This window comes from Diaphorina citri, unplaced genomic scaffold (genome assembly GCF_000475195.1).
Source record: "Diaphorina citri unplaced genomic scaffold, Diaci psyllid genome assembly version 1.1 scaffold1101, whole genome shotgun sequence".
NCBI classification, from domain to species: Eukaryota; Metazoa; Arthropoda; class Insecta; order Hemiptera; family Psyllidae; genus Diaphorina; species Diaphorina citri.
The window spans coordinates 36050-49697 of NW_007378530.1; the positions used below are offsets into that span (position 1 = coordinate 36050).

General features: G+C 38.2%; 2 protein-coding genes and 1 long non-coding RNA gene across 3 annotated transcripts in view; 2 read left to right on the forward strand and 1 right to left on the reverse strand.

Annotated features, from left to right (window-relative positions):
* LOC103514212 (peptidyl-alpha-hydroxyglycine alpha-amidating lyase 1) overlaps positions 1–13648 on the forward strand; it is a 50356-nt gene that overhangs the window by 5945 nt on the left and 30763 nt on the right. Inside the window, exons 6-7 of the mRNA XM_026827248.1 lie at positions 427–600; positions 894–1094. Coding sequence (XP_026683049.1) covers positions 427–600; positions 894–1094 — 375 coding nt within the window. The remainder of the gene's footprint in view (positions 1–426; positions 601–893; positions 1095–13648) is intronic.
* On the forward strand, positions 2142–4265 carry LOC103514205. The gene is made up of 2 exons (XM_008479071.3): positions 2142–2333; positions 3770–4265. Exons 1-2 carry the CDS (start codon positions 2165–2167, stop codon positions 3997–3999), a joined length of 399 nt encoding a protein of 132 aa, XP_008477293.1. The 5' UTR covers positions 2142–2164; the 3' UTR covers positions 4000–4265.
* LOC113469490 lies at positions 2496–12559 on the reverse strand. Its single transcript, XR_003392884.1, has 2 exons — positions 12434–12559; positions 2496–2630 (listed from the first exon to the last, which is right to left on the reverse strand). It is a non-coding gene; the product is annotated as an uncharacterized LOC113469490 (long non-coding RNA).

Genomic DNA, 13648 nt, shown 5'->3' on the forward strand with positions numbered 1-13648 from the left:
AGTTCTCACAAGCATTTCTGTAAGCCGACCAGTGTTGCGGTTCTGCCCAATGGGGACCTGGGCAGGTCAGCCTAGTTAGCTTGGTTGGTAGCGTGTCTACCTTGTAAGCGCTAGGCCGTGGGTTCGATTCTCGCCCGGGGCGGATTTTATCCTGATCGGATAAGCTTCGTTCTCGGAATAGCTGGATTTCTCCTATCCTGTCCTCTCTTGGCTTTGGGGACGAAAAGACCTTAGCAGTTGCAGTTCCCTCTATTAAAACCTCTTTGAAAAATATATATTTTTGTTCCATTATTTCATTACAAATTTCATCAGTAAATGGTTTCTTCAAATTAAATTGATATTAAGGGCTTCAATCCACTCGATTATGATTATGATTTTGTTTTACTTTCGTTTAACTTTCTTTTCTCGTTCCAATAAAAACGACAGGAACGGCATTTACGCCGGGCAGTTCTCACAAGCATTTCTGTAAGCCGACCAGTGTTGCGGTTCTGCCCAATGGGGACTTCTGGGTGGCTGATGGTTATTGTAATGCGAGACTAATCAAGTTTAATTCAGACGGGATGTTCCTTAGTCAAATTGGACGATCTACAAGAACTACAGGTAAACTTGACTAGAACATTCTTTTTCCTTTCTTTCTATTAGCCTGGGTGGTGTACTGGTCAAGACGCTCGCCTGGTAAACAGGAAAGCGTGGGTTCAATCCCAGCCAAGGTTTTATCCTCAAAATAATTTGAGAATTTGACCACAATAATAGTAGTAGCCTACTGCTAGAGGAAAGGAACTTTTCAGTTCATAGGACTGAGAAGTCGAGCAGTATAAATAAGCACTATTATTATGAGGATGAAGGAAAATATTTTTGACAAGTAATTTATGCTAACACATTTTTTTTTTTAGGTGAACTAACTCCGGCCCCATATCATTTCCAAGTACCACACAGTATGACACTCATACCGGATCAGAATATACTGTGTGTCGCTGATCGAGAGAATGGCCGGCTCCAGTGTTTTGACTGTCACAATGGAACGTTCTTGCAGTCGCTGGAAAGCGACGTGATTGGACGAAAAATCTACGGGGTGTCCTATTCACATATGAACGGTAAGAGACTGTTTCACCTCTTTTTATTTAACTCTAGTTCTCTGTTTGTTTGTTTGTTTGTTTATTATTTTCTTTTTTAGAAGTTTAAGGACACTGTATAACTGCTATTTTTGAGTGACGGCGGTTTTTTCGACCTCAGAGCATAGTTTCTACATTCTGTTCCCCTCCTCTCTGTGTCTCTCTCTTCCTCCCTCCCTCTCTGTGTCTCTCTCTTCCTCCCTCCCTCTCTTTCCTTTCTCCTTCTTTTCCCTTGTGTATGTCTCTCTCTCTCTTCCTCCCTCTCTCTCTGTGTCTCTCTCTTCCTCCCTCCCTCTCTCTCCTTTCTCCTTTGTATGTCTCTCTCTCTCTTCCTCCCTCTCTCTCTGTGTCTCTCTCTTCCTCCCTCCCTCTCTTTCCTTTCTCCTTCTTTTCCCTTGTGTATGTCTCTCTCTCTCTTCCTCCCTCTCTTTTTCTCAATTTTTTTAGTACATACATATATATTGTTCCTGAAAAAGTTTTTATCCAATTGTTTGAGTAATAAAAGATTCTAAAGTAAAATTCTCTATTCTGCCAACGGTTTTGGCTTGAAGTAGATCATTAGTTGGGTGAAAGAACTCACAGTGTGAGAATCCTCTCATTAAAGCCTTTTAAAAATGTATTCCTCTTTTACCTACGCACATGGTAATGGTAATAACGTCATAATAACGTATTCAACTACGAATTACATAGGAAAAAGCCATGATATCTCCCTAAAAAACCCAATCGGTAAAGAAAGAAGAACCAAGTATTGATATTTATTTAATTTAGTACACATTTAGCAATTAGTTATCAGCCATTAGTGGTATTGATATTTGATAGCCCATTATTATAATAATAAGCCGTCCCTTGAATTATCAATGTTTTTTAAACGTTTTTCACACTTTTACTATCATTTGTTTTTCACCTTTTTTAAACCCTTAATTTAGATTATTTAAAACATTACTTTCCTTCCTATAGGATAAGGAAAGTAAAAATAACCTTTTTAACCTTTTAATGACTCAGTGCTCTTCAACCCTTTTCCAGACGATCTCAACGTGACCATTTCCGACGCAATGTACACGGCCGCGCAACCATCGGCCTCCGGCCTTCTCTCCCTCCCCTCTCTTTCCGGCCAAGAGCAAGGCGGTGCCCTGGTTCTGGCCGTTCTCGTTATTAGCGCAGTGCTATTGGTGGGAATAGCGGTGCTTGTGGCCTCCTTTGTGTATACGAAAACTACAACAGGTAGGCGGGGCAAGCGAAGGAGGGCGGGGTCAGTTGAGCATTTGTTCCTTAATACTGTGTGCTGTGACTTTTCAAGCCGATTTTTCTTTTTTTTTTGTCCGCTTCTTGATTATAGATATAAAAAAAAAAAATAAAAATAAAAAACTACGTAATTATTACCTATTTTGGACACTAGTGGTGCAGTGATCTGTAAAAATCACTGAGAAAAGGGGCCCCATGGGGGTCCCCCCCGTCGGGCCTAAAATCTAATGAGCAAATGGGACCCAAAAAATAATGAACACCCATCTGGATACTAACCTCGCGCAATGTTACTTTACTTTAGTGATCCATGTTCTAAATGAATTTTACAGATACGTACATATTTTGAAAAAGATAAAATCGGCTGCGTAGTTTTAAGCTTTATGACTTTATTCACATCTTTGTATGAATTTCTTTAGGTAGCTTTATAGATTATTATTTTTTTCCATAATTTCTTTTATGTAGTTCTAATATTATTATTTTTCCTTCTTTTTAATAGTTTATTTTTATTTTATTTGACCTTTATTTCCAACTCATATTATACTTTACGAACTTCTAATTTTTTTATTTCATTGTTTATGTCTGTGTTGACTTTTATTTATTTTTTCAATGACTTTTTTAATGGCAGGGTTCTCGAGAAGCTCTTCCACCCAACCACTATTCTTATCTTTCACTGTGAGCTTGTAATGGCTTTGATCAGAGTCTGCGTTTAAACTCGGTTCAAGTTCAGGTAACACTCGGATTGACCAATCTGATTGGCTAAAAAGTTTGAAATCAACCAATCAGATTGTTCACCAACCAATTTATTTGAACCAAGTTTAAACCTAGTATTCCTAAAGTGCGAAGCACGAGACAAATAGCGAGTTATTATTATTTTCTTTTGTTCAGCAATTTTTGCATGCATGTGATTTTCTATTTTAAAGTTTTTCGTTTCATCACTTTCTACTTTATGAGAGTTATCAATTTTATTTTTTTTATTTTATTTTATTATTTTTTTTTTTACTTTAAACTGTTGAACAGTCTGTCAGTTATATTTCTTTTATGTTGCAAAATTTTCAGTTTCATTTCTTTTATTTTCAAGCATTATGCGTTTTTTGTGTTTCCTTCTGAATTTTGTTCGCTTTGTGTGAAAAGAGATGATAAAGTCTCGAACTTCTTGGAAGAGCAGGAATGAATCAAGAAAAGGTAAGTAAAACTCCCGCACAGCATTTGTACATGAGTTTTTGCTCATTTTATTTTATTAGTTTGCCTTTCTTGCCCTATAACTATACAATACAACAAAAGAAAAATGTCTTATTATTTTATTATTATTTTTAATGTCTTACCTTTTTTCCGGCCCAGCATAATATTAAAAAGAAATCAAAAAACAACATTTCTCCTTCTTACAACACACCTAATCCTTCATATTTCCCCCTCAGGCTGCCCGGGTCAGTGCCGTAACAGTCGCACCCTCACTACTTCGCGTCGCAAGCGTTCTTCCCCCCATCCGAACTCCAGCACTGACGGGTTCAAGTTCCTCTGGCAGAAAAACGCGTCGACACTGGCTGCTGGATTTGAGAAGTTGAACTCGAACGATTTGAGCGAAGACGAAGAAGACAGCCACAGTACACTGAGTGTGATGGGAGAAAATGGACATTCGTTTGCTTAAAAATCTTAAAATTGTACTTATATTTCCTTTTTTTCTCAAAAAGTCATGATATCCCCCCGAAAAAACCTTGTCGGTGAAAGAAAAGAGCCAAGTTACTAAATCACTTGAGAAATTTAAATCGAACGATTTGAGCGAAGACGAGGAAGACAGCCACAGTACATTGAGCGTGATGGGGGAAAAATGGACACTCTTTTGCTTAAACATCTTGAAATTGTACTATTTATTTCAATTTTTTCTATCAAAAAGTCAAGATATCCCCCCCCCCCCTCCCAGAACAGAATACAAGCGCTATTGACCGCTTTTTGGCGGTTTTTGACCGTTTTTAGCTATACCGACTAAACGGTTAGAGATACCTATTGTAAAAGTTTGGCTATAAGAACAAGAACACCCAAAATAAGCATATCATTCAATAGGATGAGGAAAGTCGTGTGATGTTCACACCAGATTTTTATCATCACTTTGTCCACTCTAGATGCATGGTCCATGAAAGAAGGAATCATAAGCACAAGCCCGTGGACGTATACTTGGTACCGTACGATAATTCCCCCCCCTTTAACTCACCGTACGATAATTTCAGAGTGCGGTAATAATTGAAAATGTGTACGGTATTTCCGTGTGTTATACTTGGCAACGCTGTTCATGCCTACAATCAACACCCCGGGAATTTTCAAATTTGAACAACAAAAATTTTCTATTGATTTGTTAGCTTTTAGCCTGGGGGAAATTTTTATTTCTTAATTTATTCTTGATTTTTTATTTTTTATTCCACCTTTCTGAGTTTATCTGCTCTTCGTGATGAAAGCAGGAACCATTGAAAAATAGCTATGAAGAAGTCTTGAAAACACTTGGAGTTCTCTGTGTTAACACTATTTGCTGAAGGTAAGACTTTTAACTCTTTTTTTTTAAAAAATAGGTTTGACAGAGGGAACTGTAACTGCTATGGTCTTATCATCCCGAAATCGAAGAGAGAAGGAAGACAGGATAGGAGATAGCCAGCCGTTCCAAGAACAAACATAAAATCTGCCCCGGGCGGGAATGAAACCCACAGCCTAGTTCTTACAAGGCAGACACACTACCAACTAAGCTAACTAGGCTGGCCTAGACTGTAACTTTTGTTTGATAGAGGTTCAATGTCACTGTATAATTGCTAATGCGCTCTGTGGCAGGGCTTTTAAATAATCTTCCTTTGATAGATTGAAGATTTTGTAACTTTGTGAAGGTCCATCTTGATCTTGTGTGTTTCTTGTACAATATAACCAGATTATATATGTTTTTAAAGTATTATTTAACTTTTTATGTGTATTTTTCTGTAACGCTGAAGATGCCTTCACCGGCGAAACTAGTCCATAAAATGAAAATGAAATAAAACCCAGAATATTTTACAAATAGTGAAGAAGTATATGTTTATCATTTCAACCTACTCTTCATTTGGTAACAAGCTACCCACCTACTCACATTCACATAGCCTGAGTGGAGCTGGGAAAAGCCAGCAGCATACAAGATTACTCTAATGGTCACCCTTCCAGATAGCCATCACAAGCAGCATTGCTTAACTTCACTGGACCTTTGGTTTTACCTGCCATGTTCAACCTGTTAAATCAATCTTTTTTTTTTTTAAGATGTTTGACAGAGGGAACTATAACTTCTATGGATAAATCTATCGTCTATCGGGCAAAAATTGCAATAGATATTGATATTGGGAATTTTTATCCCCCTTCAATTTTTTTGTCAACAATACAATTTTAATTGATCTTTTTTAAAAAACTTGAAATTTGACGTTTTTATTTGCTATTTCTCGACCTTTGTAGTAGGGATTTTTGTCGAAGTAGGAGACATTATAGCACCTTCAGAGGCTTGAACAGGGTGGAGTCTGAAGGAATTTAGTCCCTCAGTTTTCTCCAAAATCTTATTGAGAGAGGAAATTTGACTCAAACTCAAATTGAGAGAAAAAATCATCTCTAAAGGGAATTCAGCTAAGGCCAGGGTCCACTAAGTGAGTTTAAACTCTGTTGAGGTTTAACCCTCGGATTTTAAGCAATCTGATTGGTCGATTAAAAAAAAAAAAAAAAAAATACCAATCAGATTGCTAAATCCGAGAGAAAAACATAAACTGAGTCTGAATTCACATTGTGGTTTCAGACCTTAGTTATTTAAATTAATTATGGTGCTGAAACACAAAAGTAAATGGAAAAGAGAAATTTAAATGTTTTGGCGCTAAAAACTCACCATTGAAAAGTTGACCCGATTACGTTACTTTCCTTCCTATAGGATGAGGAAAGTAAAAATTGACTTTTCGACCTTTTTGAAGTTACTTTTTCGGAGTTCGACCTCAGATTTGGATTTTTCACAACTTTTTACGCGGGAATCGATCAAATAATTTTTACTCTATATATTGGAACTGTTCCATTCAATAGAAAAGGCCTTGCTTAACCTGCCTCGGTGGTGTAGTGTAGTGGTCAAGGCGCTCGCCTGGTAAACAGGAGGGCGTGGGTTCAATCCCAGCTAAGGTATGGAATTTTATCCTCAATATAATTCGAGAATTTGACCACAATATAGTAGTAGCCCACTGCTGGAGTAAAGGGACTTTTCAGTCCTATGCGAGCAGTATAAATAAGCACTATGTATTATTATTATTTGTTTATTTTCAAAAGTTCAATACAATGAGGTAAAGTCGAGGCGGAGCAAAAACTCAAGCCGGAGGAGGGGGATCATTGAGAGGTAATCCCCGCGAGCGATGCTCATTGTGGGATTCAACCAAACATAATTGGGAGGGGGATTATTATAGAGAGAAGGAAGACAGGATAGGAGAAAGCCAGCTGTTCCGAGAACGAACATTATCCCATCAGGATAAAATCTGCCCCAGGTGGGAATCGAACCCGCGGCCTAGTGCTTACAAGGCAGACGCACTACCAACTAAGCTAACTAGGCTGGCTAAAAAAAATCAATCTTTGGATTGACCAGACTAGTTTTAGCTTGGAGGGTAGCATGTTGACCTTGTAACTGCTAGATCACAGATTCAATTTCTGTCAGGGGCAAAGTACACCTTAACAGATGAGGTTTGAACCAGGAACTCCTTGCTTTTGTCCTCTTTTCTGTCCCCCTCTCTTAGATATCAAAACAATAAAAAAGACCTCTGCTCTTACAGTTCCTCCTTTATTATTATTACTTTTTTTTTTCAATTGGTAACTAGATTAATTTCAACTTTCCTCTGCTTTTGTTCCAGACAAATCAAAAATCTCATCCTATTTCCTGAAAATATTTCATTTTAAATATGGAAACAGAGCATTCACAAATATTTGGTACAGCCATTACTGATCAAGATGATATGCCTACAATAAAAGAGGAACCCTTAGAAGAGCCTTGTGAGGTGTCTGTGAAACAAGAAATAGAAGATGAAACAAACATGGATGACTTGGAAATGAAAGTACTGGAAGAAATAGAAGCTATTGATAGACTGAAACATCCAGGCTTTGAAGTAAATGAAGCTGTAATCAAACAAGAACCTGATGAACTGGAAATGAAGGTAGCGGAAGAAATAAAAGCCATGGATAGGTTGGGGTATCTGGGCCTTGATGTAAATGAACCAAATGAGTCACAAATTAAAGTTGTTCAAGGAACGGAAACTAATAGTGGACATGCAGAATGGGATAGCAGTCAAAACTCAATTGGGTTCAAAGTCAAAGAAGAATCATCATGCAATAAATATTCCGATGTGCCATGGATAGGTTGGGGTATCTGGGCCTTGATGTAAATGAACCAAATGAGTCACAAATTAAAGTTGTTCAAGGAACGGAAACTAATAAAGGACATGCAGAATGGGATAGCAGTCAAAACTCCATTGGGTTCAAAGTCAAAGAAGAAACATCATGCAATGAATATTCTGATGCGGAAACAAATGAATACAATTGGAAATCATTTAAAAAAAGTGAGGATGGTAGATACCAATGTCCAGAATGCCCAAAGAAGTACTCGTCAAGAAGTCATCTGAAGCAACATATAAAAAATAGTCATAAAGTGAGGATGGTAGATACCAATGTCCAGAATGCCCAAAGAAGTACTCGTCAAGAAGTCATCTGAAGCAACATATAAAAAATAGTCACAAAGGCATACGTTATGAGTGTGACATATGTCTGAAAACATATGCATCTCAAAGTCACCTAAACGAACACATGGCCACACACAGCGGAATGAGATACTATTGTAACGCCTGCTCAAAAAACTTTTCTGCAAAAGACACTTTGAATAAATAAACGAACACATGGCCACACACAGCGGAATGAGATACTATTGTAACGCCTGCTCAAAAAACTTTTCTGCAAAAGACACTTTGAATAAGCACATGGATATCCATAAAGGTGTTCGCTACCAGTGTGAGGAATGCCCAAAAGATTTTTCAACAAGGAAATACTTGACACAACACCAGAATGCAATTCATAGAGGCATTCGATTTCAATGCAACAAATGCTTCCGAGCTTACAAACTAAAGAAAGATTTGCTGGCACACACAATGCTTGAACATTTTGGAATTAGACATCCTTGCAGTGAATGTCCAAAAACTTTCGCTTCTCGGCACAGTTTGAAGAACCATATTCTTAAAATACACAAGGCGGTGTTGTACCAGTGCAACGAGTGTTCAACGTCTAAAGACTACTTGACAAAGAGAGATTTGAGGAGGCACATGAAGCTACATTTTAATGGTAAACGATACCATTGTACTCAGTGTAGTAAATTCTACATACAGGAGAGCGACTTGATGGAGCATATGGCTGTGCATAGCGGGGTTCGGTATTTATGTCCGCTGTGTCCAAAGACATTTTGCTCAAGACAAGGAGGAGGAGGAGGATGAAGATGGTGGAGAGGACAATAGTTCTGACTATGACTGAATCAGACGCTTGTGTTTTACAATACGTATTGGCACCAGAGTATCTAGAAGAAATTAAGTGTAATTTCCTTCCAGAAAACTGACCACTGGTCCAATCAAAACCGAACAGACCTTCGGGGTTCGGGAATTGCGCCATGTTGGATTTCCAATGGTATAGGCGCTACCACGCCACCTAGTGGTTTGACTAATTCCCGTATTTTTCTTTTAAGAAATTAAGTGTAATTTCCTTCCAGAAAACTGACCACTGGTCCAATCAAAACCGAACAGACCTTCGGGGTTCGGGAATTGCGCCATCATGGATTTCCAATGGTATAGGCGCTACCACGCCACCTAGTGGTTTGACTAATTCCCGTATTTTTCTTTTCAAGAGGGAAAATGAGACGCAGAAGAGAGGAGGCGGATTTTATCTAGCCGTTACGAGAACGAACCTTATCTGTTTAGATAAGGTTTAGTGATGGGAAAAACGAAACTTTTCAGGGCTCCGGATCCCAGGTTTCGAAACGCTCTAAGGTTTCGGATCTCAGTTCCGAAACCGAAACTGAAACCGAAACCTTGAAACCTTCGGGTCCGTTACGTAACGAAGCACTCGAAGCAGGGAGGTTTCAGTTTCAGTTTCAGTGCTAGAGTACTAGAGTTGTGAGTCTGAGGTTTCATAGGGTTTCATAATTCAAGTTCCGAAACTTTAACTCAGCGGTTTCGTGAAACCGGATCCGTATTCTCGGTTTCGAAACCGGGTTTCGAAACAGTTTCATGAGACACATCACTAACCGAAACTGAAACCGAAACCTTGAAACCTTCGGGTCCGTTACGTAACGAAGCACTCGAAGCAGGGATGTTTCAGTTTCAGTTTCAGTTCAGAGTTCAGTAGGTATCGACATAGGTTGTAGTGCGCTTGCGCTTCTGTCTTTCTCTTTCCTTATTTCTTGCTATATCGGGATGTTTCAGTTTCAGTTTCAGTTCAGAGTTCAGTAGGTATCGACATAGGTTGTAGTGCGCTTGCGCTTCTGTCTTTCTCTTTCCTCTTTCCTTATTCCTTGCTATATCACTAGAGTTGTGAGTCTGAGGTTTCATAGGGTTTCATAATTCAAGTTCCGAAACTTTAACTCAGCGGTTTCGTGAAACCGGATCCGTACTCTCGGTTTCGAAACCGGGTTTCGAAACAGTTTCATGAGACACATCACTAGCCTCATGTTGACCGTAGATTGAGATGGTTTTGAAGTATGCTTCAGTGCAACATGCACAGCATGCTAATACATGTTGCCTCAGTGTGATTGAACCTAAAGGTAAAAACACAGTACCTACCCTCATAATATATGTGTAGCTATCGTGAACGAAATCACCTACTATGTACATATATACTTATGTATTATGAGATAACTTTGAACCACATCTTTCTGACTCCACATGCTCACATGAGCTCACGTGGCGTGAGGGTAGTGTGTTTCTACCTTTAATATTCTCTGTGACTTTTGGTTTCCCCAGAAATAATTCATGTTAATCATGATAAATAGATATCTACAGAGGTATCCAGATAAGTGTAAAGAAAATAGATAGATAACTGCCTAATAGATGAGGCAGATAAATAGTAGTAAATATTAGGTAGTTATCAAAGATTTCGGAAAATTTCCATACCGTGTTTGACTGTTTGAGCCTGTCAGTAATCCGAGACAACCTTAAACACAAGGACTTCAATCTTACAGGAAATTCACCTATTATTTCCTGATTCAAAGTCCGTAAATTCATAGAATTTAATAATTATCCTTAGATGTAAGTATAAAAAATATAGAAGGGTACATACTAAATAATATTTTTTAATCATGATCACATTGAACATTGCTCTGTCTTGATCTATTTTAAAATATTCGCAACCAAGTTTCGTTATAAACATTTCATAAACATGATAATAATTAGTACCAAACCGATTTGCCTTGGATCGATGTATAAAAAACTGATCGATATTTTTCATTTTATTTTAGGTATTTATTTATTGGATTTGGGATTATAAATTCACATTCAACAGGTTTTGCAAGCACGAATTCATAAACATGATAATAATTAGTACCAAACCGATTTGCCTTGGATCGATGTATAAAAAACTGATCGATATTTTTCATTTTATTTTAGATATTTATTTATTGGATTTGGGATTATAAATTCACGTTCAACAGGTTTTGCAAGCATGACTGCAATACAGACGGATCAGGCTCGTATAGACAAGGGGGTTCCTCAAGACTCTGAAGAAAGGGGCAAAGGTGTTTTTTTTTTTTTTTAGGGGGTTCAACAGAGAGAACTGTAGGTAACTCCTAAGGCGTGACCGTCCCGAAATCGAAGAGAAAAGGACGACGGGATAGGAGAAAGTCAGCCGTTTCGAGAACGAATATTATCCGTTCAGGATAAAATCCGTCCTGAGCGGGCCCCAAGGTATTGAAGTACTTCTTACAGTCTGTGCCCGCCACTCATGCACAGACCTTCTGACAGACCCAGGCCACCCAGATCTGTGAGACGGGGGTCTGTCTGAGTGTGTGTAGCTGGCCTAAGTATCCAAAGTAGCAATTAGTGCTGTGATGGTACATGAATAGATATGCCTATTATTCCAGTAATAAGTAGGTAAGCTACATTACCCACCTGAGTCTGTTTAAAAAAATCAAGATAATTATTATTATTTATGCTACTGGCATAGGACTGAGAAGTCCCTTTACTCCAGCAGTAGGCATTATAATAATTATTTATACTGCTCTCATAGGACTGAGAAGTCCCTTTACTCCAACAGTAGGCTACTACCTAGTAATATTATTGTGGTCAAATATTGAGGATATAATTCCATACCTCGGCTGGGATTGACCCCTTTCTACTTTCTAATACTCTTTAATTATGATGAACTGGACGGAAAAGTTCGGCTCCGAGCGAGATTCGAACTTGGGCCCTCTGAGATGAGATTCAGTGCTCGTTCTCAGAACGGCTCTGACACTTACCTTCAATGAACCATTCCCCCGCAGCACCCCATCCCGTACACACCCCATAGTAATGCACTGGGAACGGCTCAGGATCTTGGTAACTCAGGAACGAGCTCGACTCCCCGAAAAACTTGGAACAATCTCATGAAAGAAAAGAAAAAGATAATAGGTAGTAATAGTAATAATACCTGATAATAATAATAATAATAATAATAATAATAATAATAAAAAAAATACAAGTCACCAGGTCAGAGTGACGTCAGGTTAACACAAGTGGTCAACAAGTCAAGGTAACCCTTATCTTGGAACTTAAGTAAAGATACATCTCTGTATTAGACTAATACGACCTACGACTTTAAGTACACACAAATGCTAAATTTAAAGGTGTGTCCACACATAGGTAGTCAACTTCGTCAATCGACCGTCGATGGACGTCGACTGAAACCGTACACTGCCTCGACAACATAGATTCATCTCGTCGATCGACGAGGTCTATCTTTACTTACCTATCTACATACCTACCTATCCAATTCCTTGTTTGTTTCTAACTGATATTTTTTATATACCTACCTGCCCATAAGATGTACCTTAAATTAACCTCGCGCAATGTTACTTTACTTTAGTGATCCATGTTCTAAATGAATTTTACAGATACGTACATATTTTGAAAAAAGATAAAATCGGCTGTGTAGTTTTAAGCTTTATGACTTTATTCACATCTTTGTATGAATTTCTTTTGGTAGCTTTATAGATTATTATGGTTTTGATAGAAACCCACGATCTTTACAAAGAAAACTTAAACAACCCAGCGGTTCTCAAACTCTCGTACCTCATACATGGGTTCTCCTTCCCCCGGTGCCTGGGTGAACGCTATATGGGCATCATTGTTAGCTTTTACTTGGAACTTAAGCGTGGGTCCTGGTAATGGGAAGAACTGGTACTCCAACTTATCCTCAGTTTTCAGCTCTGAAATCAAAGAATTCAATGCTTCATTAGATTCACCGCAAACAAATCGAAACAACTGTAAAAGACAATGTATCAATGAATAAAAAATGAAATGAATGCCCACAAATTGAATTTTTGAATGTTCAATCAATCTTCTTTATGTTCATAATCATAAATAAATAAAAATGGTTTATGTAAAAAACAAAAAAAAAAAAAAAATCTTTTTTGGTCTCTATTTCAATGAGTATTGCAATCGGTCCAAAATTTCAAAATCGAGAAATCGGTGAAGCAAGCCTAGTTAGCTTGGAAGGCCTCTGCCTTGTAGGTGCTAGCCTTTTCTCGCCTTTTCAGGCGGGGCCAGCCTCTCAATCAGCCCTAGGGTAATTGCTTTGGACTGACATTTGGTTTTGGCTTCAAAATTTTTACGAGTGGATGTCCTTCGCACTCAAGCTTTGCTATTTCTTCAAGGGAATTTCAGGCTGGTCCCCTTCCTGTTTAATGTCCCCCAGCCAGACAAAAGAACACCCTGTATGTGAATTAAATCAATTGAACTTGATTAAATGAACATCCTCATGAAAGATCTCGTGGTGTGACCTTTGTGTCTGTAATATAGTTATAGGTATGAAATTGTAGGGCCTAATGGCTCAAAATAAGAAGTGCTAAAGGGCCAGATATTGTAGGGCTAAAGACCTAGTTCCGGGCCTGATTTTCATCATTCCACTATCCGCCTCTCTTCATTTCTCCTCTCGTCATTTATTATTATTACCATTACTAAAACATTATCATTACTATTACTATGTAGCCATCATCATCAATAACATTACTAGCACATCAATATTATTATTATCATCATCATCGTTACTATCAC